Genomic DNA, 24,119 nt, shown 5'->3' with positions numbered 1-24,119 from the left:
AAACACTGCTACTCGTGAAGGAATTTTTCAAAAACTCATCTGAGATATTTCCGAAATCTGTTATGTGTAATAGTAAAATAATAAGCGTCCGTCGTATCAATTTTGGCCAAGAAATAATTTTTTGGTATTAGTTACACAACAGTTTTATAGTTCTCCCATTTTAAATGAAGTGTAAAAATTAACTGATTTATTATCTTTATGTTAAGAAAAATCTAAAAGTTCTGTTCGGTTTGGGAATCAAAAAATAGAATTTCGCCCTTTGAATGTCCGAACTTACATATAGTTTCCTTATTTAATAAAGGTAGTCATTGATTGGGCTTCAAATAGAGGTTGATATACTATCCGCATTGATGAATAGAATTATTTCATATGATGCACTGCTTGGAACCTTTGTTGTAGTAATGAATATTACTTGAGTTTTTTTCCCCAAAACCAAATCGTTATTTCAAACACCTCTACACGTGTTTCGATCACCAAGTGATCATCTTCTAAGAGGAAGAAAAAAAGAGTTAAGAATTATTTCAGTTCTGTGATGAATCGAAAGGGCATAATGTACGTTTCCACAAATTTGAGCAGTCAGCCAATATTTCATTATGCTCGTTGGTGATGTCAACATTTGAAACCTGAGCCTTCTGATTGAGTAGCCCACTTAGTCCACTTAAACCCACACCGATTCACTCTGAAAGAGCTATCAAAAAGAATTCACGTTTCCAAATATATTCTGGAATTAATTGCTTCAATTCTTCACTCAATTTTGGTACTTTCGAAGAAGAACAATTTTCGAATAAGAAATACCTTTGTTGTAGGTCCTTTCGTGTTTCGTTGAAAACACTATCTCAAATAAGTTTTCCATGTATAGGTGCTCCCAATTCATTTTGACAGTTTGGTAATTGTTCTGAAAATGAAAAACATCTCGCTGATCCTACAATGCTTTTTCCACCACAGAAGTTAATCCAGAGTGTACATGTGCAGAAAATGTAACGGTATGACGGTTGGTTTGGATTTGTCGGAAGACGACACTGAGCCTATAGTACAAAAAAGCAAAAAATCACCTAATTTCGTTTAAATTTTCATGATAAACATCGAGTGATGTTGAAAATAGATTCATTTTCATACTTTCACAAAATATGTACTTAGATATGGAGTGATACCCAGGGAATATTGGATTATTCAGAATTGAGATCTCATTCTTACATAATTTTGAAATGTTCCATTATTTTGCTCTGAAGGATACTTCAATGTTTGAACTATCACTACTGAGTTTCCGTTCTAAACGAGGCATTTTTCGTTTCGGTTCCATTACTTCATCCAAAATCCTCAGTTCTCACTGGTTACACTTTGTACGAATTATGTAACATCGTTCCGCATTCAATGGCACAAAATTAAAGACTAACTTAGCGAGACTAGCGATAAGTACGTATCATATAAAAATGTTTGTAGTTTTTATATCTGAAATTTGTGCTGGACCGTATTCAAAGGTATGAGATTCAAGGATCCATCAACGACCAAAGGAGGACGGAGCTGAGAAGAATAACTAGATGTTTCTCCCACAACTACACTTGGATCGAATATTCCGCAAGATTTACAGTCTTTTGAAGTGAAACACAAAATTTTATTTTCATGCCAAGTTTTTTATTTTTTCCTTCATATTTCAACATTTTATGTTGATGGTTGTCGGACTTGGTTCTGCGAATATTTCGCGCTAGGGTTTTACTATCCTTTCATGTCATGTCTATATCTTGAATGGGACGTTCTAATGTGAGAATGAGCTTCTCATACCTATATTTAATAATAGCAGGGGTCTTTGAATCTGTACTTTATGTTACAACCCATGACTTCCGGTACGTATTGCGTCATTACTTTCATCATCTCATTCAAATGAAGAGTTCTATTATATCCATTCAATTTTGAAATAACACGTGTTGAATAATAGCAGTCATCGAGGGATATAATTTGAAAATTTCTTTCTGTTCTTGTCAGTCAAACTAGATTCCATTGGAATATGTTTCATAAAAATATACGTGAGAACTGAAAAACCTTTTTTGACGTAACCCTTAGCATTCAGTTTGGTTTATTGGGACTAACAAAGTGACTAAATAATGAAGGGTGTCATTTCCATTGTCGAAGACTATTTATTTATTGTTACACTTTTCAAGATATCGGATGTCATTCTGGTAAACATTTTAATCATGTTGTAATGCTCTTATTTGCGTCAACTCAATATTTGACGCCATTTAACAGTACGGTCGGAATATCAGGCGCCAGCCAGGCTGTGGCTAGGCACCACTACACCGGGCAGCTACAGTAGAGTCACGGTAACACGGTAACTGAACAAAATCGATAGTCAGCTACCGGGTATATTACGGACAGGCTATGACTGTTCCAACCACACCCAACTCTTCCAGGAGCGGAACGGCAGAGCTTATCAAATTACTGGTATTCCCCTTTCGGAATAAATCTGGAGTCTGAAAATTCATTAAACAGTGTATTAACAATGAAAAACAATCATCAATGTAAACCTATTCGGTTACTTCAAATTTTAAATCACTCATCAGGTGTCCTCCCTTTACAATATCCTCTTCATTGAAGGTGGAATCCACAGACCTAAAAACAAAACTGAACACGGTACGTGAAACTGTCGAAAAAGACGAATCCACTATCTGGAAATTGCAGGCATCCTCCCTTTCAAAATCAAAATCCTTCATCGAGGGACGGGTTCACCCGTTACAACAACAAGAAAACTAATAACGGCATAATCAATGAAAATAACAATATATTACACCCAGAAAGTGATGTTTGATCCTCTGGTCGGATCGTCTTACCACTGGTCTAGGCGATATCGCATGCTTCAGCCTTCTTTCTTCGGGTCCAGCGGCTGGAAGACCTAACGGGCGCTTCGAAGTCAATCAGAATGGAAAGAGCAAATAGATATGTTAGGTGAGAGTCATCCGCGAAGTGCATTGGTTGCAAGTCTTTGACATGATTTCGCAGAAGTTCTTTTTCCGTTCCATCAGACTCGACATCATAGACCACGAAGAAGATGACCTGCATCACGGTATACTGATTACTGAGCGGTTCATTTGGTGACAAAACTCTTCTCACGGGTGAATAGCTGATGTTTTTGTTTAATTACTTGGTCTCCCGGATGGCATCTTAATACACGTCCCAAGTTATAATGCTGACTTTGATGGGTAAATGTTTTAGCCAAGCTAACGCGGGCCAGTTCGACGCGGAACCAACGTTGTTACGGGTTATCAGAGTCAGAAAAAAGTTTACAAATGGTACAAGTTTTTGACAGAAGGTCGAGAAGATGTGAATAACGACGCTAGGCCTGGATGCCCCAGTACATCAATAGCCGATGAAAATGTTGAGAAAGTGAAGAAAATTGTGGAGAAACGTCGAATCAGAATCGGAGAAGTTGCTGAGGATGTCGGCAATTTTTTCGTGAATTTTTGGTATGAAGCGTGTAGCGGCGAAGACCAAAATTACTGAACTTTGACCAAAAACACCGTCACATGTGCATCGCTTTAGAATTATTGAATGACGTCAACGGCCATCCAGATTTACTCAAAAGGGTCATAACTGGTGCCGAATCACAGTTATATGGTTATTTTTTTCACAAACTACTCCGATACCGATTTGATCTCCACACTTGTGTGAAATTCACCAAATTTGCCCTCCTGCGACTTTTTCCTGTTTGCAAAATTTATATCCAAGGAGGAAGGACTACTTTGAAGGGAACAAAATAGAAATTGATGAACAAATAAATATTACTGAGAAAAATGAATATTCACCTCATTTTTTTTAACAGGCCTCGTATACTATCATTATCATTATTAATAATAATCAGCACGACACAGGGTCACGAATATCCTTCTTACAGTTTCCGAGGGATATAGAATTAGTTGTGGAAATGAAAAATAATGATGCGTTTCTCTTCGACCGTGAAAGTAACAGCATCATACATTTTTCGTCTATTCAGATTGTATATGCTTAATACCATTCAACCTCATGCATTTTCGATAACACATTACTCAATTCGCGATGTAATTACTTAACATCCATTATCTGTACTTTCAAAGTTTGTCTTTCATTTGGTGGCATTTGCTACTCGTCAAAATGTCAAGAACTACTTCAATTAATTCCGAAGTTCAGGTTAGTTCGCATTTCACCATTCTCATCATTCACCATTATCTTTATAGAAGCAGTAAAAAGTATGCACAAATCAAATCAAATCAAAATGTACTTTATTATCGAAGATGAAATATCATTGACAAAGTGTTACTATTCTAAGAAATATAAGATACACAACCTAAAAGATATTGTCGAAGATAAAATATTATTGTCAAAAGTGGTATTATTTTAAAGAATATAAGTTATACAAATTGAAAGTAATATTTGAACATTTGGTGATTTCAGCATGTTGGGCTGAAAAAGTAGTCATAAAGTAATAATATATTTGCTACATATTGAAATAAATAATAATAATAATAATAATGAATATTCTCATACAACACATAAATGTAAGTATGAGAATATAAAAACTATAAATCATAAAAATATGAAAGTGGATGCATAGAAAATAACAGTAAATATCAACTCCGTAAACATTTTCAACTATACAGTTCGGAGCTGAATGTAAACATTAAACAAAAAGTTAAAAAGTCACAAAGTTTAAATACCCGTAGGTACTGAAACACAATAATTAAAATTAATTGTTTTTATAATTTAAATTTCTGTCTGAATAGAATTCGTCTAAAGAATAAAAAGCCTTTGAAATCAGAAGCTTCTTTACAGACTTTCTAAATTTAATGGTACATGTTATGCCTTTGATCTCAACTGACAGATGGTTAAACATTTTTTTCCATTATATATGATAGACCTCTCAAGTTTTGATGATATTGGAATCGGTGAACCTATATTGAGCTTATTTCTGGTATTTCGTCGTGGTGAAATGAAAATTTCCGTCCTGTATTTTTTTTGTACCAGACATAACATTTCCATTATAAATATGGAAGGCAAGGTCAAGATTTTATGCTTTCTGAATCGACAGGAATCCCTGAATCCAACTCTACACATTTTTCTAATTCCTCTTTTTTGTAGTACAAACACCCTATCAAACATGTATTGGCAACACGTTCCCCAAAAACAGATACCGTATCTCAGATGGGAATCGATAAGAGCAAAGTATACATTTTTTGACATATTAGTGCCCAATTCATTTGCTGATACTCTGACTGCAAAGCATCCTGATGAAATTTTTTTACATAGGTTATTTATGTGACCTTCACATTCTTAAAATGACTCACACCCAATGAAAATAGTTTCTGCTACTTCCTGAAAATATCTGTTTTGTTCGCAGGGTTATGGTAAAGCAGATCACCAAGTATCAGTGGATATTTTGAAGAAAACTTATCCGGATTATGAAATCAACTTTTCGGATGAAGGTTACTAAATTATCAGAATATTGTAGTATTGTAGTTTTTTCAGATGAATGAAACTGTCATTGAATTGTGAACGGCTACAAATAAATGCATATATCATTTATCGTGTTCCTTTTCTGTTGTTAACCTTTGTCTTCTTCCACTATAAATATTGCATCGGGAGAGGCCAAACGACCTTTTTTGTGAAAGAATTCAAGAGCGAACAAACATGTCACAGAATAGTCCTCTCATTTCGAAATTTCCGATTTAGAATCGGAAAGGTTTTTGGATGAAGCGAATTAAAATAAAAACTTGGTTGCACAAAATGAAAATATGGTTTGAAAATTATTTTTTTCTTTGAACATTCACTTAAATGATATCAGAAAGAAGCTGAAACAATTTCGATCGATCGAATCCTTTTTTTGGAAAAATGATGTTCAGAGTGCAGCTCTCCCAGAACGATTTCCTGAATTTTTATGTCTCAACACAATAATTTTTTTCACTTCGGAGAAACAAAAGAAAGGCAAGATCGAAATAAACAGTGTAATCTAAAGTTAAAATTCAATCAACTTTTGCATTACTGACAATTTTCAATGAATATCCCGAAATAAATCTTGATTTCACCATTGGATTATTTGGTTTTATATTGTTTCGATCCCGACCTAGGAATACATCGTTCATAATGCTTCCTAATTTTTCATAACATCAAATATCTATCTCATTTACCTTTTCATTGATATTTTAGATTTATTCATTTCACTTTACATTCTTTAGTATAATTTTTAATTATATCTACTCTACCTATATTAATTTGATATATCGTTGGGAAATGATCACTATTCGCCAGCTACAATGTGGCGCTATTTTGCTAGACACTATAGTAACATCCACTGAGATCGGATTTTCATTCGGGTTTGTAAAACGTGTATCACTCATGACTACTAATTATTTGTGATCCGAAATTTCTTTTATATTTTTACTACCAATATTATCTTGTGTACTACCCCATAATTGATGAGAATTTAAATCCCCCCATCAGTATTATTTTTCCGTTTAATTTTTCAAAAATCAGGTTTGAAGTTTCTATAAATATATTATAATTTGGAATTTTGAACATATTTTTTATATTTATTTCTCCAATTTTTTCTGGCGTTGAATATGGTCATTATTACGCCTTGGTCAAAGACGAAATGGACTGGTTTAAGTTTGACGATAGTCGTGTCACGAAGTGTTCTGGCGATGTATTGAATTTATTGGAGCCTCTGGAGCCACCCTACATTTCGTTTTATGACAGAGAGGACATTGGCAGATTAGGATCTTCAGATGAAGTGGTGCTGCAGTATTTTCAGATTTTCCGGGTTTACCTGCAGCTGAAAAAGCAAATGCGCCACTGGAATCAATGAAGTCGCCTTGAAGCGCCAATTAATTTTTGTTGTTTTATAACTTCATGATTTTTATTTTGGAAGTTTTGTTATTACACAAAGATGTGATTTGAAATTGATCAGGAAAATTTATATTCTACTACTCTATCTTCTCTAATTATATGATAATTTTTTATTTGAATTTTGAATTTGAAACATTGTTTTTTTACCATGTTTCCTGGATTCTCCTTTTTTATGAAATCAATTAGATTAAGTCTATTAGCTTTGTTCCATTGAAGTATATTCAGCGTTTACCCTGCCATTTTTTCCAACTTATTTTTAATTGATATTCGGTCGGTAGCCAGGCGGTTTGACGTGGGTGCTTTGTTCACTCACTCGAATTGACTGCCGTGTTGGTCGGTGGTTCAAGTCTGAGTCTGAACTATCGATTTTCACTTGCTATCGACCAACCCGTGTTAGGAATCACACGTTAAAAGGTAAGAATTCGTTAATCCTTAGCTCTCACAAGTTTAGACATCTGAGGATTGTCGTTCGTAGGGATGCGACAGCTGGTTAACGGAAAAACCAGAAAACAGATGTAAAATTTCACCTTATACCGCATATACTGTCATGCAGGGATTCATCCTTACTATATTTCACACAGCAAAGTATGTATAGCCCAAGGCACAACCACAAGCAGTAGAGATGAAATTACAAACTTTCGTCTCTCGAAGCTTCAAGAATTCATTCAACTTTCCGTTTGAACATTGTTTCTCATAAGTTACGTCGAATTGCATCCTATATTCTATGTTCCGAAGTAAAACCGAAAGTTACAAACGATTGAATTTACAATTGATAAGGCGGAACACTTGAATTCATAGTATGCATTGATATAAAATGTGTAATATGATCATTCATTAGTAATCGACACTGAGTACACGGTTCATCAACTGGAAGCTGAAGTGGAAATTACGGAGTTAACTGAAGAAGAGTCCACAAATCGAATATCCAACGACAACCTTCTCACTATTCAATATAGATGTTCAAGACGTTATTGGAGTAGAGAAAATTTTCCCAAGTAAAGCGAAATTTTCCCAAGAGACTGAATTAGTTAATAAAATAAGACAGTCAGCACGAATAAATAGTGATAAAAAAACTTTTGTTCCAATAGTCCCAAAGTGAATTTGAAAAAACCCATAAATCAGAAATTCATATTATAATTCATGTAATTCATTTTCAAATTCTTGTTAGTTTTTTTATGGAGTTATCTTGAACGCATTATCTATATCTTAAATATTTTCATCTTCCTGCTCTATTTTTATGTCTTCACTGTGAGAGATTTTTACTTGACGTGGTTGAGTGCCTATCAATTCACGAATTTCAGCAATAATTCTAGATAGAATATCAAGCAAATATTATAGGAATCTATATAAATCTTGCTAGTTCCATTTGCTTACAATTTTTTTATCATATCAGGATGGGCTCATTTTTTTATTTTTCACAACGTATATAGATTACAAATAATATTACAAATAATAATTACAAATTAATAATAATATATAAATATTTCTTATCCCCTTTCATTTATTGGGACCTTTCACCTAAGCGCAAATGCGCTTGTGTTGTGATAGGTATCCCTTTTTTTAAAAGGAGATTTTTATTCTGTCAGACATTTTATATACATTTGATATTTCTGGAGAATGGAGCTTTCAAGTATATGTGTTCAATATAATTTTTCAATAATAAGTTGATTGTAGCGTAGAAATGATTTTATAGCAATTTTGTATTTCTTTATGTCTATAATATTCCTGGACTCGGGTGGTAGTAAATTGAAAAGTTTTGGGCCAAAGTAATATACAGATTTCTGTGAATGACTTTTTTTGAATAAAGGTAGATGGATAGACCTTTTTGTAACAGATCTGGTCTCTTTTTCAATAGATGAACTTTGGTAATTTACTTTGTTATGAAATATCCATATTAAACAAGAGTAAGAGTAGAGACTTCTGATGTTGAATAAGTTGATTTCTTCATACAGCTTTTTTGTGGAAAATAAACGGTCCTTCTTACAAATAATTTTCAGTAATGTGTTTTGCATTATTTGTAAACCTCCTAAATTTTTTTCAAACGTTCCTCCCCATGCTGTAATGCAATACTTAAGAACAGACTCTGCCAGTGCATAATATAAGGTAAGCATGTTCTTACGGGTTAGGATATCTCTCAGGGAGTAAAATTTGTGAATGAGTTGCCTTAGTCTCTTGATCATATACTGCGTATGCTCATCCCATCGTAAATGCTGGTCAATTATGACTCCTAAATATTTAAGTTTAATCGATTTTTCGATCGTAGGTCATTGGCAGATATTTTGAGCGCAATTTATTTTATGTATCTTCAAAAACTTTTCATTTGGTTGGTCGCTTTTTGTTAAAGTGATTGTCATAAATTTTGTTTTTCCAACGTTTAGGCTAAGAAGATTATAATCGAGCCATGCTTTCATCTTTTTCATTTGATTTTCCGCTTTTCTGTAGACTCCTTGCCATGAGTCCCCTGAGAAGATAATGACCGTATCGTCAGCGTAGGATATAATATGTCCCTGTCATGAATGTACTCTTTACATTAATGAGCCCATATCAGCTCAAAAAATTGAATTTTTAAGAGATGCCAAAACACACATGACTGCAGCTGATTTAAAAATATTTCATTTGAATTTTCGCAGTCTCATTAAAAATTTTGATGAACTTCTGGTATTATTAGATCAGTTATTAGTAAATTTATCATTTTGACAGAAACATATGAACTTGAAAATCCGACCTTTTTCAAAATAAAGACTTTTCTTACATTTTATAATGAGGGTCAAATGAATAAAAATGAAGGCATAATGGCTTTCATTGAAGACAGTCTAAATTTTACAACAAATAAGACTCAAATTGGTGAAATAGGAGTCATCAGAATGTCAATTTTGAATGAAATGAAGATATCCATTACAGCCATCTATCGCTCCCCTAGAACGTGTCCAAAAATCTTTAATTTTGAACTAATAAAATACTTAGAACAACAAGAGCAAAATGATATTGATGTTATCACAGGAGATCTGAATATAAATCTATTGGATGAGAACAATTATGTCGAAGAATACAAAACTACAGCATTACTCAAGGTCGATGGTAGATTAGACGTTTCTGGAAAACGTAAAGCATGATTTTTCTGAAAATTTCACCTCTCACATTTCCTTACCTGTTCTATCGATCTAAAATATTTTCAGCATTGCGGCGTTGCCACTTCCATAAAAAAGTCCTAGCAACTTAATTTTTTTAAATGGAACACCCCATATATTAATACATTTTTGGAATCGCTCTGGTATTTTAATACTTTTTTGTTGATAATATTTCATACCTATCTCAATCTGTTTTCGAGATATAAAATAAATTGTGCTAAATATGGTCCAAAACATAGCCTTAATTGAAATTAAGTACATCAGTACTCTCAATTCATGAAAAGTTGATATTTTCATGATAGTTTGGACAAACTCGAAATATTCAAATAACACAAAGAAATCGACTCCATATCATACAGGGCGTGCTAAAATTACTATTATTTCCATTGTGCATAAAAGTAGTCAAAAGATCACTTTTTCAAATGAAACCCCCTGTATATTACTCGGTAAATTGAAAGATGGTGAAAAATGCTTCAAGATGATATATTATGTCCCTATACCTAAATCGTCAAGGTTTCTCAATAAAGTCACTTCTTCTAGAAACATTATTTTTTTTTTTAGAATTTGGATCTGGTAGCAGTGGAATTATCAAGCTTATAGCAGTTCGGTTACTTTCATAAGTAATTGATAAATAGTTATTGACGGTGTTTCAAAAAATCGCCAAAAATGAATGCAAATATTGATTATTCAAACGAAGTTCTTATGAAATTATTTATTATACACGGACAGTGTGATCAAATCATTGCCAGAACTTGTAGAAAATTCAACCAAATGTATCCTGAATTAACACAAATGAAGGAGAGAAAGTTTGTAAGATTACAAAATAATTTCCTTAACTATGGCTCCATGTTAAAAGCGCCTTTAACATTACCAAAACTTGTTACTTCAAATGAGGACAATACTGTTAACGTTTTGGCATATTTTTATGCATATCCAGAAGCTTCCATTCGCAGTGCAGAAAAAGATTTAGGTGTATCACATGCTTCAGTACAATGAATTTTGAAAAATCACGGAATGCATCCGTATAAATTCACCAAAGTTCAAGCTCTAAAAGCAGAAGACTTCGAACGTAGAATGCATTTTTGTTAATCCCTTTTGATTCATACACAGGAAGATCGGGAATTTTTGTCAAAAATAATTTGGAGCGACAAATCAAAATTCACGAGGGATGGTATTTTCATTAGAAGGAATAAACATTTTTGGGCTGATCATAATCCTCATGTTACAAAAGAAATGGGTTTTCAAGAAAAATTTTACCTGAATATTTTCTGTATTCTGAAGAACAATAAAATTAGCGTTTTTATTTATGAAGACACACTGAATGCAGAGAGATATCTCCAAATATTAAGGATGACTGTAACCGATTTTCCTGAAAATTTGCCTTTAGAGGAATATAGGAATTCGTGGTTCCAACTGGATGGAGCGCCAGCTCATTCCACCCAGGAAGTTTCCAGGAAACTTGACGAACCCTTCGACGATAGTTGGTTTAGGCGTTTAGGGTCGTAGGATTGGCCACCGAGATCACCCGATCTCACGCCACTTGACTTTTTTATGAGGTGTTTTGAAAGAAAGGGTATACAGTACTTCAGTGCCTACCAAAGAAGAATTGCGACGGCGAATAGAGCGGAGTATTGAAGATCTGGATCCTCAGGAAATTGAAAAAGCAACCACAAGTCGCGTACAAAAAACCATTTTAAAGTGTTTAGAATGGACAACATTTTCAGCATTTATTGTGAAAATGTGATATTTTGTTTACACTTTTGTTATTTTGAATCATCCTATTCTGTTATTGTATGTACTTTCACATGTTTTAGCCCACAAAATCTTACTTTTTACCTAGAAATGACTGATTTTTGGTACAGTTGTTCCCTGGAAACTTTGAGCTATAGTTAAGGAAATTATTTTGTAACCTTACAAACTTCCTCTCCTTCCTCTTACAACTTTCCTCTCGTTCATTGGTGTTCATTCAGGATACATTCGGTTGAATTTTTTACACGTTCTGACTATGATTTGATCACTTTGTTCCTGTGTATAATAAATAATTTCATAAGAAATTCGTTTGAATAATCGATATTTGCATTTATTTTGGAAGATGATTCGAAACACCGTCGATAACTCTTTGTAAATTACTTATAAAAGTAACCGAACTGCTATAAGCTTGATAATTCCACTGCTATCTAAATCCAAATTCTAAAAAAAATTATGTTTCTTCAAGAAGCGACTTTATTGAGAAAACTTGACGATTTAGGTATAGGGACACGATATATCATCTTGAAGCATTTTTCACCATCTTTCAATTCACCGAGTAATAAACAGGGGGTTTCATTTGAAGAAATGAAGAAATAATAGTAATTTTAGCACGCCCTGTATGATATGGAGTAGATTTCTTGGTGTTATTTGAATATTTCGAGTTTGTCCAAACTATCATCAAAATATCAACTTTTCATGAATTGAGAGTACTGATGTACTTAATTTCAATTAAATCTGTGTTTTGGACCATATTTAGCACAATTTGCCGGGTCCAAATCCAAATCCCCCATCCAAATCGACCATAGTAGCATTCACCAAAAGGACTAAAACGGAGGGTCTCGGACCTCTAAAACTTCGAGGTGAAGGAATACAAGTGTCGGGGGATGTTAAATATCTGGGAGTGATCCTAGACTCCAAACTGACCTGGAACCAACACTTGGACAGGATAAAGAGGAAAGCGGAGGTAGCACTGATGCTCGCCAGACGCACCTATGGAAAAATATGGGGACTAAAACCAGACATGGTATATTGGCTATACACGATGGTGGTTAAACCCATGATAACATACGCATCTCTGGTCTGGTGGCCAAAGGTGAAGCAGTCGACCGCCATCAACAAACTAGGCAAGGTGCAAAGACTTGCATGTTTGGGAATGACGGGAGTAATGAGAACTACCCCAACAGCTGCATTGGAGACACTCCTGAATCTACCTCCTTTACACTTTGTGATAATGGGGGAGGCCAGGATGGGCCAATTCAGACTGGAAAACTCACGGAACTACAGAAGATCGGACCGAACAGAAATTTCGGAGCAAGTGGAGGAGCACATATTGAATATGTGCACGGACCACATGACACCGAAGTACACCGTTAACACAAACTTCACAGCCAAAATCATAAGCCGTGAAGAGTGGAAGACCATTAGTCATCCCGAAAACATGTTTGGAAAAAACACCTGGTATACAGATGGATCGAAGACCAAACATGGAACGGGAGCTGGAATATACCGAGCGGATAGAAATTTAAACTACAGTTATCCGCTAGGACTATACTCATCCGTCTTTCAGGCGAAAGTGTATGCTATCTTGCAGTGTGCAAGGCTTATTAAATTGAGACCTCAAAGAAATGAGCGGATCAATATTTTTACAGACAGCAAGAGCGCACTAGGGGTTCTGACAAACCCGAAGGTGACATCAAAACTGGTCTGGGAATGCCATGAAGAACTGAATGAACTTGCAAACAGGAACAAATTAACTTTGTACTGGGTGCCAGGGCATTCAGGAATCACAGGTAATGATAAAGCTGATGAATGCGCTAGACGCGGATCATCAACTTCATATATAGGTCCTGAACCAGCTCTGGGGGTATCAAAATCACTGGTACGAAACCAGATTAGGATATGGACCAATAAGAAGCACACATTGTACTGGACAAAAGTACCTGGCAACAAACACAGTAGAACCTTCATTGGGGAACCGTCCGAGAAAGGAACCGAAGAACTACTTCAATATAGTAGGGATCGGCTCAAAATAATTACAGGGTTACTAACCGGTCATTGTCCGCTCAGAGAACACCTGAATAAAATGGGGCTGTACAATGGAGACCTCAGCTGCAGATTATGCAACGAAGGGATAGAAACAGCTCTACACATCTTATGCGAATGTGAGGCACTGAATCACAGGAGGCAGGCAATATATGGACGTATGAAATTACGTCCAGAAGAATATGACGAACATCCAACACGGAACCTGTACAAACTAGTACAGGGAACGAGACTGATGGAATGGGTGTCATGAGAAGATGGGAGAACAAACGCAATAAGCCCAAGAGGCTGCAGTGTTTCCTGGAGACTTGGACTAAATGGACAAGTCAGACAGCTCCCAAGGTACAAAAAAATGGGGTCAAACCCGAAACCGGTCGTATAAATAATATCTATCAGTGGTATTTAGACAGAAGTGTTTTTATTCATTTCATTTAAGTGTTTAAGAACTCTTTCATTTGGAGAATTGCATTTATGTGGAATAAGCTTCTTGAGAACGTTTTACGAAATGAATTCAATCTCCAGCGATTCGAATCCAAGGTAAATCGCTACTTTCGCACAGGCACCGCTCTTAAAGCGATTTAAGGATTTTCCTGTGGTGCTTGTGCTGTGTTTAAAAAAAAAAGACATACTTGTGAATCACTACGTAAATTCATCCAAGTTATTCAATCGGCATAAGTCTTCTTTATTTTTACAAAATTGTTTGGATGTATCACTACGATCATGGAGTTTATACGAGAAAGACTAATGGTTTATTCCCTGAAATAATTTACATGTGATGATACAAGTAATTCATTTTCTTGGTTTTTGTCATCTCTCCTGCAGCTTTTGGGTTGGTACAGCCACACAACACTTGTAATTTTGAACCCAGTACCTATTGCTTTCCTCCTCAATAGGTTGTTATTGGGTCGCTTGATATCTGTAGGCATTATTTTATAAATGGATGAAGTTTATTTGAGCAGCTCTTTTCTCGTTCAACTCAATATTTTCTTTATAGATCCAACGTCGCATCTCTTACTCAATTTTTAAACTCACTGCGACAGTTGATCCAGGGCTAGGTACCCCTGGTACCAAAGGTAATACTGGACCAACCATCAACTACTGGTTACCAAAAATCTCTTGTTTTTGATATAGTAGCGACTCGCCTCGGCTCTGCACGAGTGCAATGCTGATACCAAATATACATAGAACCACGTGCGATTGCTGCTAATCAAAAAGTGCTATAGGAAGAAGCGCGGCCTTCGACGCGCTATTTGTAGAGTCGCCCCCGGCCGGTATGGCCGCTTCGTAAACAGGTCTTATTTCTAGAGGATAAAAATGACTATTGTGGGTTATCCTTGAAAGATAGACCATCGAGGACTTTCTTGTAGACCTTTCAATGATGTACGTAGTACATTTTTTTATCTATCTCGTAGGGTTCAGCCAGCGTTTGCAATGTGAGTGCAAAAAATGTATTTCATCACGACATCACATCAGAAACATCGAAAATGATCTTTGTTTCTGTACTTTATTATGTATATAAACCTTCCCCTTCAATTACTCTATCTCTTAAAAAACCCGCTTCAAAATCCGTTACGTTGTTTTAAGGTCTAAGCATACTTAAGGACGAGAAGAGACTTTGTTGTTCGTGATTCCGCACTATTACCATGAAGTCAGTGCATCATATATTTTACTTGTGCTTCCACAAGACCAATTGATGCACGATCGTCGTTTTGTACGTATAGGAAATCTCATCAAACCCAGTAACCTCTGACAGAACTGTACCATGCTAATCCATTAGCCGCCGATCAGGCTCATATCATTAGTTGTCGTACTTTTGTAATTTTATACATTATCCACAAAACCAAGCTATCCAGATTTCAATTTCAGAATGGTGGTATGTATTGTTTGTCATTTTTTTTTCTCGTTTCGGTATTGTATGCTCAGAACTATTTTCTTTACTCATATCACCATCTGCAACCTAGGTAAAAAGGATTATCCTTGAAAAACCATGGTTTTTCATACGGTAGGCTCAATTTAGGAACGGTTCGTCCCAACATCACTTTCATCTTTCACTTTCACAAGTATTTTTACGGCCGCCAAAGTCAAACCAGCGGAAGAATGTTAAACTATCCTCAAGACTTCACTTCAAATTGTTTCCTAAGTTTTTGAAGTTTGGAGCTGCTTTTCAGATTACTTTGCAGTGTGTCTATTGACAATACATGGCCCACGATGAATATCCTTGGGAAGTTTGAATCGTCATTTCACCTGTTATCGGTTACACTTTCTTTTTCTTGTCATTACATGAAACTTTTGCATATAAACAAAAATTCTCAGTTTTTCAGATTGTAGAATGTGAGTATACCCCGAAAAGGCCATTAGCAAATTTTATTATAATTTATATACTGTCGATAAATATAAAGTTTTAACTAATTAATAAATATCGATCGACTCGAAATATTTCATCAAAATGTGTATAATTAATAATCTAAATGAATGGCTTTCAGGATTGGGTGGGTTTCAAAATCATCAAAATTCAAAAATTTTGCTATGGCTCTAAAGTAATTGTACCACTATTTGAACAGTAAAAAAGTGCTCTTGTGTTGCAGCCACAATAATAATAATGGAAAAACACACACTTGAAACGAATGAATAGCCCTGAAAACGGAATAAATGTTGATTTTCCAATTGAAATATTATTCCGAAACTTTGCTGCTTGCGTAAGTGAGGAAAACGCTTTAATGTATTTAAACGGGAGAGTAAAAAATACTAGAAAATCACTGAATGATGTTTCTTCACGAAAGTTGTGGAACTTTCGAAATCTTGCGTGGATGTTGAAATGTGGATCATGTTTTTCTCAACAAACCAATAATTGATTTTCTGAAATTCTGAAAATACTTCCAATTTACTGAATAACGAGTTTTTTGTTGGTATGCATCCTGCTGAATGTCCGTCATCTCTCACAATGATACTCGGCTATTTGAAAACTCAAAAAATAATGACAATAGGTTGAAACTCCTTTCGCAATTGTTTAATAAGCACACTGAAAATTTCAATCATCTCTTAGAGCACTACACATTTTTTCTTCTTTCATTTATCTACAGAAAAGTCCGCATTGACATATCTCTATCAATTTTTGACAAAGTGGTCACATTCAGTTGGAACTGAAAAGCTATTAAGACACATATGACAATTATCCCAATCAAGATTAATGCATTAGTTGATTTGAGCAATATATCTTAAAAAATCTGTTATATTCAAACAGTCGTTGTCCCCCTACGAACGATAACCCTCAAAAGTTGAAACTTTTACGAGTTAATGTCTTACCTGTTAACGTTCGATTTACAGCACGGCTTGGATGAAAGTGAAAACCAGTTCGGCCGTAGGGCTTGAACTACTATTTCACGTAGCGATCGATTGAATAAGTAGAATGAACATTCTACTTGACATTAAGAATATGAATGAATATTACTGGAGGTCTAGTCCAACACCAAACCGTTATTTTTAACACCTCGACACGTGTTTCAATCACCAAGTGATCATCTTCAAGAGGAAGATTAAAGTCGTTCATTCTTTCAGTAACATTCATTACTACACCAAAGGTTCCAAACCGTTCACCAGAAGTAAATTAATGTTTCGGAATTATATTTCCCGTTTGTATATAGTAGGATCTAGATAATTTCTGCTGAAAAACAACTACTTTCCTGTCTAATACCACGATGGACATCGAACTATATCTGACAGACCTGTAGGCATATTACTTCACAGTGGATAGTTTCGCAGAAACTTCTCGTTTATCAAACAGCAGAGTCACGCTAAAATCAATCTAGTAGATTACTTACAGACCTCGTCATTTCAGGAAAGATCCAACTCGACTGACTGCAATCGTGGTTCCACTGCATTTGTATGAAACTTTCATCTGAGGAAAACATTCGTTAGCTAGTATCAGTTCCATCTCGTGGACAAAGCCCCAAATCGGGAAATAAACATTTCATATACCAACACTTTAGCAATAATGAAAGATTACTCTATCAAGGAGAGATAAATGCGTATTGATGAAATGAAGTGAAATGAAATTTCGAAGCATTCACCTCTTTCAACATTGCTAAACTGCAGGATCTAGTAAACATCACCCGAAATATAATCACTTTCCAATGATAATGTGTTGGATATTCAGCTATATCCGACAAAATTCATTGAAAATTACTTCACAGAAGATAGTCTTGCAGATGGTTACCTTTCATCCAGCAGCAGGACCATGCTGAAACCAATCAGTAGATCACCTACAGACCGGTTTCGGGGTATTAGCCCAAAGAAAGATTCTGCAAGACTATTCTCTATGAGGTATCTTGCGTATCAGTGTCAATCATGGTATTAGCCAGAGAAGTAGATGTTATACCAAGGAAAAATTAATATTTCTTGATTTATTTATTGAAGTATGTAAGTCTCCACGATAGAATCATCAGAATTGTTAAATCTGTTCTGTTCTGTTTTTTTCGTTAACCAGCTGTCGCACCCCTACGAACGACAACCCTCAGAAGTCTCGAAATTTGTGCGAGCTAAGGACTAACGTGGTCTTACCTTTTAACGTGTGATCCCTAACACGGGTTGAACGATAGCAAGTGAAAATCGATCGTTCAGCCTAGGGCTTGAACCACCGACCAATACGGCGGTCGATTTAAGTGAGTGAACAAAGCACACACGTCGAACCGACCGACTACCGACCAACGGATCTGTTAGGTATGTTTCTCTCCCGCTTATAGTTATGTTCACGAGAGAAATCAGTAACTAGTTAACAAATCTCCCTTTCGGACGAAAGTTTCATACATGCAGGCAAGACACGTTCGAGGTCAGTCGAGTTTCGGGTACACTGCTGTTTGAGGAGAGGTAATACCTCGAAACCGATCTATAAGGTAATTTTCTCAATTGATTGGAGCATGGTCCAGCTGCTGGATAAACATGAAGCATCTGCAATGCCACGATGATCTGAAATATTGAAGGACACTTGTGAATTTTTGTAACTTTTATCTGTTTAAGAAATCTGTTTTAAAATTTGTTTTTCCGTTAATCAGCTTATAGAAAAACTCATTCAAAAATCCTACTTTGTTATGAGAGAGGGTGAACAATTTTGAGCTGATCAAACTTAATTTCTAATGTTAACAAATATCAGGTCTTCCAGAAGGCCCTATTTTATCAATCACCGTGATTTTCGACCGATTTCCTGAGGGAATTCATCCGATGAGATTACATAATAAATTATAGTCCTGCCTGAATCTCCCAGTTTGTCAATTATATGTACTAATTGGGTTCAATAGATCGAATGGTCGCTATGTTGACGGATGAAGTATGACCTACCTCCCCATGTTATTCAATATATGAAATTCCATTTCAATTAAAAAATGATTCTAACCAGGTATCCAAAAATTCTACAACTTGAAATTGAGAGAAATGAAAAGATTACCTGATTTCGAATAACACCGTGGAAATTTTTATACTTTTCTTTTTCGAAATCAGTATAAGTTTGATGAAAGCACGTACAACGTTGTCTGAAAAAGTATTCATGCCGTATTTTTTGGTAAAAATTGTATATTTTTGTTTCCAAATGGTTATATCACTGAAAGATTCATTGAAACTGAAGTAATGTTGAATAACATGCATTATTACTATAATTATCATTATTATTTCCCACAAAAGATTTAGATAGTCGGGCTCTACTCACGAAGCCCTAATACACTCGGGAGAGCGCAACGAGCCAAGATTGACAGCCTTTTGTATTTGTCCGGCCAAGATTTCTGCCACAGTGAGGCAGGCCGGCAAGATCAAGATTCGAGAACAGAGAAGGCATCATTCCACCAATAATTCCAATAATTGAAACAAATATTTCAACAGAGTGGTCTAAATAGGGTCTGCGGAGTTCGATGAGAATCACGATATGTCATCCGTTTTTCCTTCTGTTTTCGAATATTTGTTTCACCCGGAGCTGAAAACTCTACCCCCAATATCGTTTTGCTGTGATGATCTGGAGAAACTACATCAAACATATCAGCTATTATAAATCTGAGAGTGGCGAATGCATTGTTACGATAAATTTGTCACTTTTTTGTCCATAACGTATTCAATATTCGAGAATCAACACACGATTCTCGGACCTCTCGGTGTGAGGAATGCTTCGGGTCCGACAATCACAACAGTTTCGGTAAAATAATAATAATATAATAATTCAATTTGTGGAAAGGTGAGTAAAAAAACATTTTTTTCTATATGCAATATCAAGAAATGACTTAAATTAAAATTATATGTCGATATCTCAGTGAAACAATGCATAAACAACAAAGAATACATGGGAAGAAATAAAATCATCGTTGAAATTTATCATAGTAACAATCTTTATTCATTGAAAAAGTTTTTAATCTTTATTCAGAAATATTTATATTAGCGGTTGCTTTATCATATATCAACCGACAACTGATGTAGCAGAAATTTATGATAATTGGTCAAACTACCAACACTGACAAAAACTTGGCAAGTTGGCTTAGATGTCATACCAAGAAGTGGTTACACATATGTTTCGCTTACGTTCATGCAGTTATTTTCATCAAGTACTTTTCTTGGTGATTCACATTGTGTCTTCAATCGAGGACCGCCTGCCCGGTACTGACGATGCCCAACAGGCTGAAACAGTTGTCTACCGGTGGCTCTTAAATGGAAATCAATATGGGAATTATCAGAATAGTACTCATCTATTTATCTTTTGATTTTCATGAAATTATCTTCCAGCAGCTTGACGGCATCAACCTTTCTCTATTTATATAATTAATATATGCGAGCGCTTTCGATAGCAGACTGTGTTATCATCTTCATGATTCTACTCAACTGAACTCGGTTTAGTTATTGAAGCTTCAAATTGTTTTTGTGAACAAATGTTAATATTAAAACTTTGAAATGAAAGGAAAACATCATCTCTATATATATATATATATATATATATATATATATATATATATATATATATATATAAGATTCATATATATATATATATATATATATATATATATATATATATATATATATATATATATATATATATATATATAAGATTCATTTATATATAAGATTCATATATATAAGCATCATTTTCACATATACTGAAAATCTCGTTTGAATCGCTTGCACTGTGCCCTAAGGCGAAGTGACTATGAGCCATTAACGAAGAATGATCACAACTCGACCGATAGTTATGGTTAAATTCTTGGACATTCATTTATTCACTGTTCTACAGGTTACATTCAACTACAGAACAGGGATATAAGTCAAATCACAATACAATTACAATTAGTTATAAGACCTAATCTCAGAGATGGAACAGTAAAAAATGTCGAGTTGACAACTTACAGAATTGCATTTGACACACTTGTTATGCAGAGGTGAACGTTCCAGAATATGTGTACGTGTTGTTGGCCTATAAAAAGGATTTATTTCTGACCGGGATATTATAAGCTTATATCGTCATAGTTACGCTATCAATAAAGAGGGTCATGACTCCCTTGGGACATTATAGATTTTATAATTCCCTCTACCTTTCACAAGTAAAAATGAATAGAAATGAAAACTGAACCATATTTTATTTATTCACGTCATTACAAATGATAAATGTACAATTTTGAAATGTTCCCTGAAAATTACTTCCGCCACTGGAAACAATTTCTTCTTTTGTATGGCTGGAGCTTCTGTTCACTACAGTCGAGGTACCTGCCTCTTCTGATGACAAAGTAGACAACATACGCGCCGTTTTATTTCTCAATTCGATGCTATCCTCCAAATACCCCTCCGCCACCGTGGAACTTTTCCAACCTCCGTGGCTTTTTAAGTTAGTCATAGTTGCTCCTGCATTGGCTAGAGCAGTAGCAGAAGTGCGACGAAGGCAATGTCCCGTATAGGAAGATGAGTTTGGCAATCCTAAATACATTGCGATTTTGCTGGGGATTTTCCCAAACATGTTTTTTCCAATTGGCTGAGATGTACATTTATTTTGTCGGAAGCTCAAAAAAAATCGTTCAATACCTTTAGGACGCAAAGACATATAAAGTCTTAATAAAGGCAAAGCGGAGAACTCTTTTTCATCCCCAACTGTAAATTTCTTCGATACACCAGTTTTACTTTCCGGTACGTTCACTACCATAACGGAATCCCGGTCCTCTATATCCGATATCTTCATATTCAAAAGTTCCTGACTTCTGCATCCTCCAAAATAACCCATAATCAAAACAACCTATAACAAAAAAAAAGGAAATAAATACACACAAAAAGGAAAATAAGAAAAAAATTACCTTATGCAATAAATGAATATCATTAGGAGCGTCATTTAGGAATCTGATAACATCTTTAGGAGATAAAACAGCAGACTTTTTCGGCTTATAACTCTTACTCTTCCGTTTCAAAAAAGCCTGTAGTTCATTGAACTTGGTGATATCTCGTTTCTCATGTATAGTCACCATCGATTTTAGCATTGACCATTTAGTCCATAAAGAATTCGGACTATACGTTTCTGACTGAAACGAATAAACACAATTACTACCAAATCTACCGAAAAACATAGAAAATTCCTTACCAGTTCTTGAAAATATGCCAGAAATACAGTTTCAGTGACATCTTTTGGCATAACATTTTTCCGTGTCAGCCAGTCCAGATATTTCTTGTATTCTTTTTGGTATACGGCTTCACTTTTCGATGGAATTAATGATTCTCTTGCTTGTTCAGCTTTTTTCAAAATATCCCCCATTATATTTGGGGTAGAAAACACGTTTTCACCGCAAACACAGCTTGATAACAAAGTTCTGTTTATAAACAAGTAACATAGCAACAACCTAGCAACAAGAAAACTCTACTATAATCAACGGTACCTGATTCAAATATACCGGGAAGGTAATGAATTGGTACATTTTTCCGTTTCAAAAATGAACAAAATTTTATTGAAATCGGTCAGAAATAAAATTATCTATGTACCACGGGAATTAATGAGCCTTAATAACCTCAGGCAATTGCTGTCCCTCGGGACGCAAACTTTGCCATCGGTAATTAAGGCCCTCCTAATTCCCTTGATACATAAATAACTATAACCACTCTAGGGGTTGGTCTTGGTACATTGAAATTAAGTTTTTGCAGATTATATGGGTCAATAATTAAATCATTAATCAGTTTAAAAAAAAAAATTGTGGAGTGACAATCTTGTCGGCAACTCAGGCTATTCATAGCATGTCTAGTTAACAATGCATCATAGAGAAATCCAATTGGTGGATAGATATTGTCTGAGAGAAGTGTTAGGAAACGACGTTGTTCTGATTAAACTTTTTCTGTATACAACTGATGAGATGGATTCCAGATCATGAATGCATATTCTAATCTTGATCTGACGAAAGCATAGTATAAGGTTTTCGATGTAGATGGATACGAGAAATCTCTGGAGATTTATGCAATAAATCCATACATTCTGTTTGCAGCAGACAGAATGGATTCAATGTATGGTACGAAGGAAAGTTTTGTGTCGAAGGTAACACCAGATTGATCGGTGAATTTGAGAGGCCGTTGAAGTGTAACATCGTTTATTGAATATTGATATGACAAAGAATTAATTATTTTTTAGTGTGTATGTCATTACATTACATTTACTCGCGTTTAAAAGAAGATTATTGTGATAACATCATTGCTCAACATATTTCAGATTGAGGGAGAGTTGAAGACAGTCCTCAATGCCATTAATCTCACAATATAATTTCAGGTCATTCGCGTATATCAAACAGTTGATGTCAATGACCTCAACTATGTCGTTTATGAAGGCGTTGAAGTAAAGTGGACCTAGGATGCTTCCTTGTGGAACACCCGAAGTAGCTGCATATTCCACGGACTTGAAGCCTGTCAGTGAGGTATAATTTGTTTCGAGCCTTAATATATTATAATATGTGTAAATAATGTTGTTCCAATGATATTACATAGACACGTGTCAAAGTGAAGTCTAAAAAAACAAATAAATCTTGCAAATAATTATGAGCCAGTTGCTCTACTCTCAGTGATATCGTGTAAAACGGAAAAAGTTTTTGAATTAACAAATATCATTATAATTGTTTCGTGAGGTGAAGGTTTCGGACTGTTTATCTTGACATTTCCAGTCACTCCGTTTGGCATGATTTACTAATAGAATATGATTAGTGAATATTATAGTCTTTCAATATCGTTTCTGTTCACGGCTATTCACCTTCTTGAAAAATGTTCATTACAACTACATCAACGACTTGGAAAAAACAGAAATGTCATGATTTTCTTTGCTGACTTCAGCACATTCGTACGGTGTTTCTATTAAGA

At 35.1% G+C, this 24,119-nt stretch overlaps 2 protein-coding genes and 1 long non-coding RNA gene across 4 annotated transcripts in view; 1 reads left to right on the top strand and 2 right to left on the bottom strand.

Moving 5' to 3' along the window:
- Nucleotides 1–5,545, top strand: part of LOC111516748 (14 kDa phosphohistidine phosphatase) — a 188,490-nt gene extending 182,945 nt beyond the window's left edge. The window contains exon 4 of the mRNA XM_074172907.1: nt 5,363–5,545. Within this exon, the coding sequence (XP_074029008.1) occupies nt 5,363–5,455 (93 nt within the window). The 3' untranslated portion in view covers nt 5,456–5,545. The remainder of the gene's footprint in view (nt 1–5,362) is intronic.
- Nucleotides 1–24,119, bottom strand: part of LOC111518159 (arrestin homolog) — a 472,237-nt gene that overhangs the window by 164,266 nt on the left and 283,852 nt on the right. The window lies entirely within an intron of this gene.
- On the bottom strand, nt 21,367–22,852 carry LOC141481415 (uncharacterized). The gene is made up of 2 exons (XR_012464948.1): nt 22,372–22,852; nt 21,367–22,312 (listed from the first exon to the last, which is right to left on the bottom strand). It is a non-coding gene; the product is annotated as an uncharacterized lncRNA (long non-coding RNA).

Source organism: Leptinotarsa decemlineata, unplaced genomic scaffold, assembly GCF_025532065.1.
Source record: "Leptinotarsa decemlineata unplaced genomic scaffold, Ldec_3_MD MMD2_tig00000199_RagTag_RagTag, whole genome shotgun sequence".
NCBI classification, from domain to species: Eukaryota; Metazoa; Arthropoda; class Insecta; order Coleoptera; family Chrysomelidae; genus Leptinotarsa; species Leptinotarsa decemlineata.
This window is presented reverse-complemented; position numbering and strand designations above follow the sequence as displayed.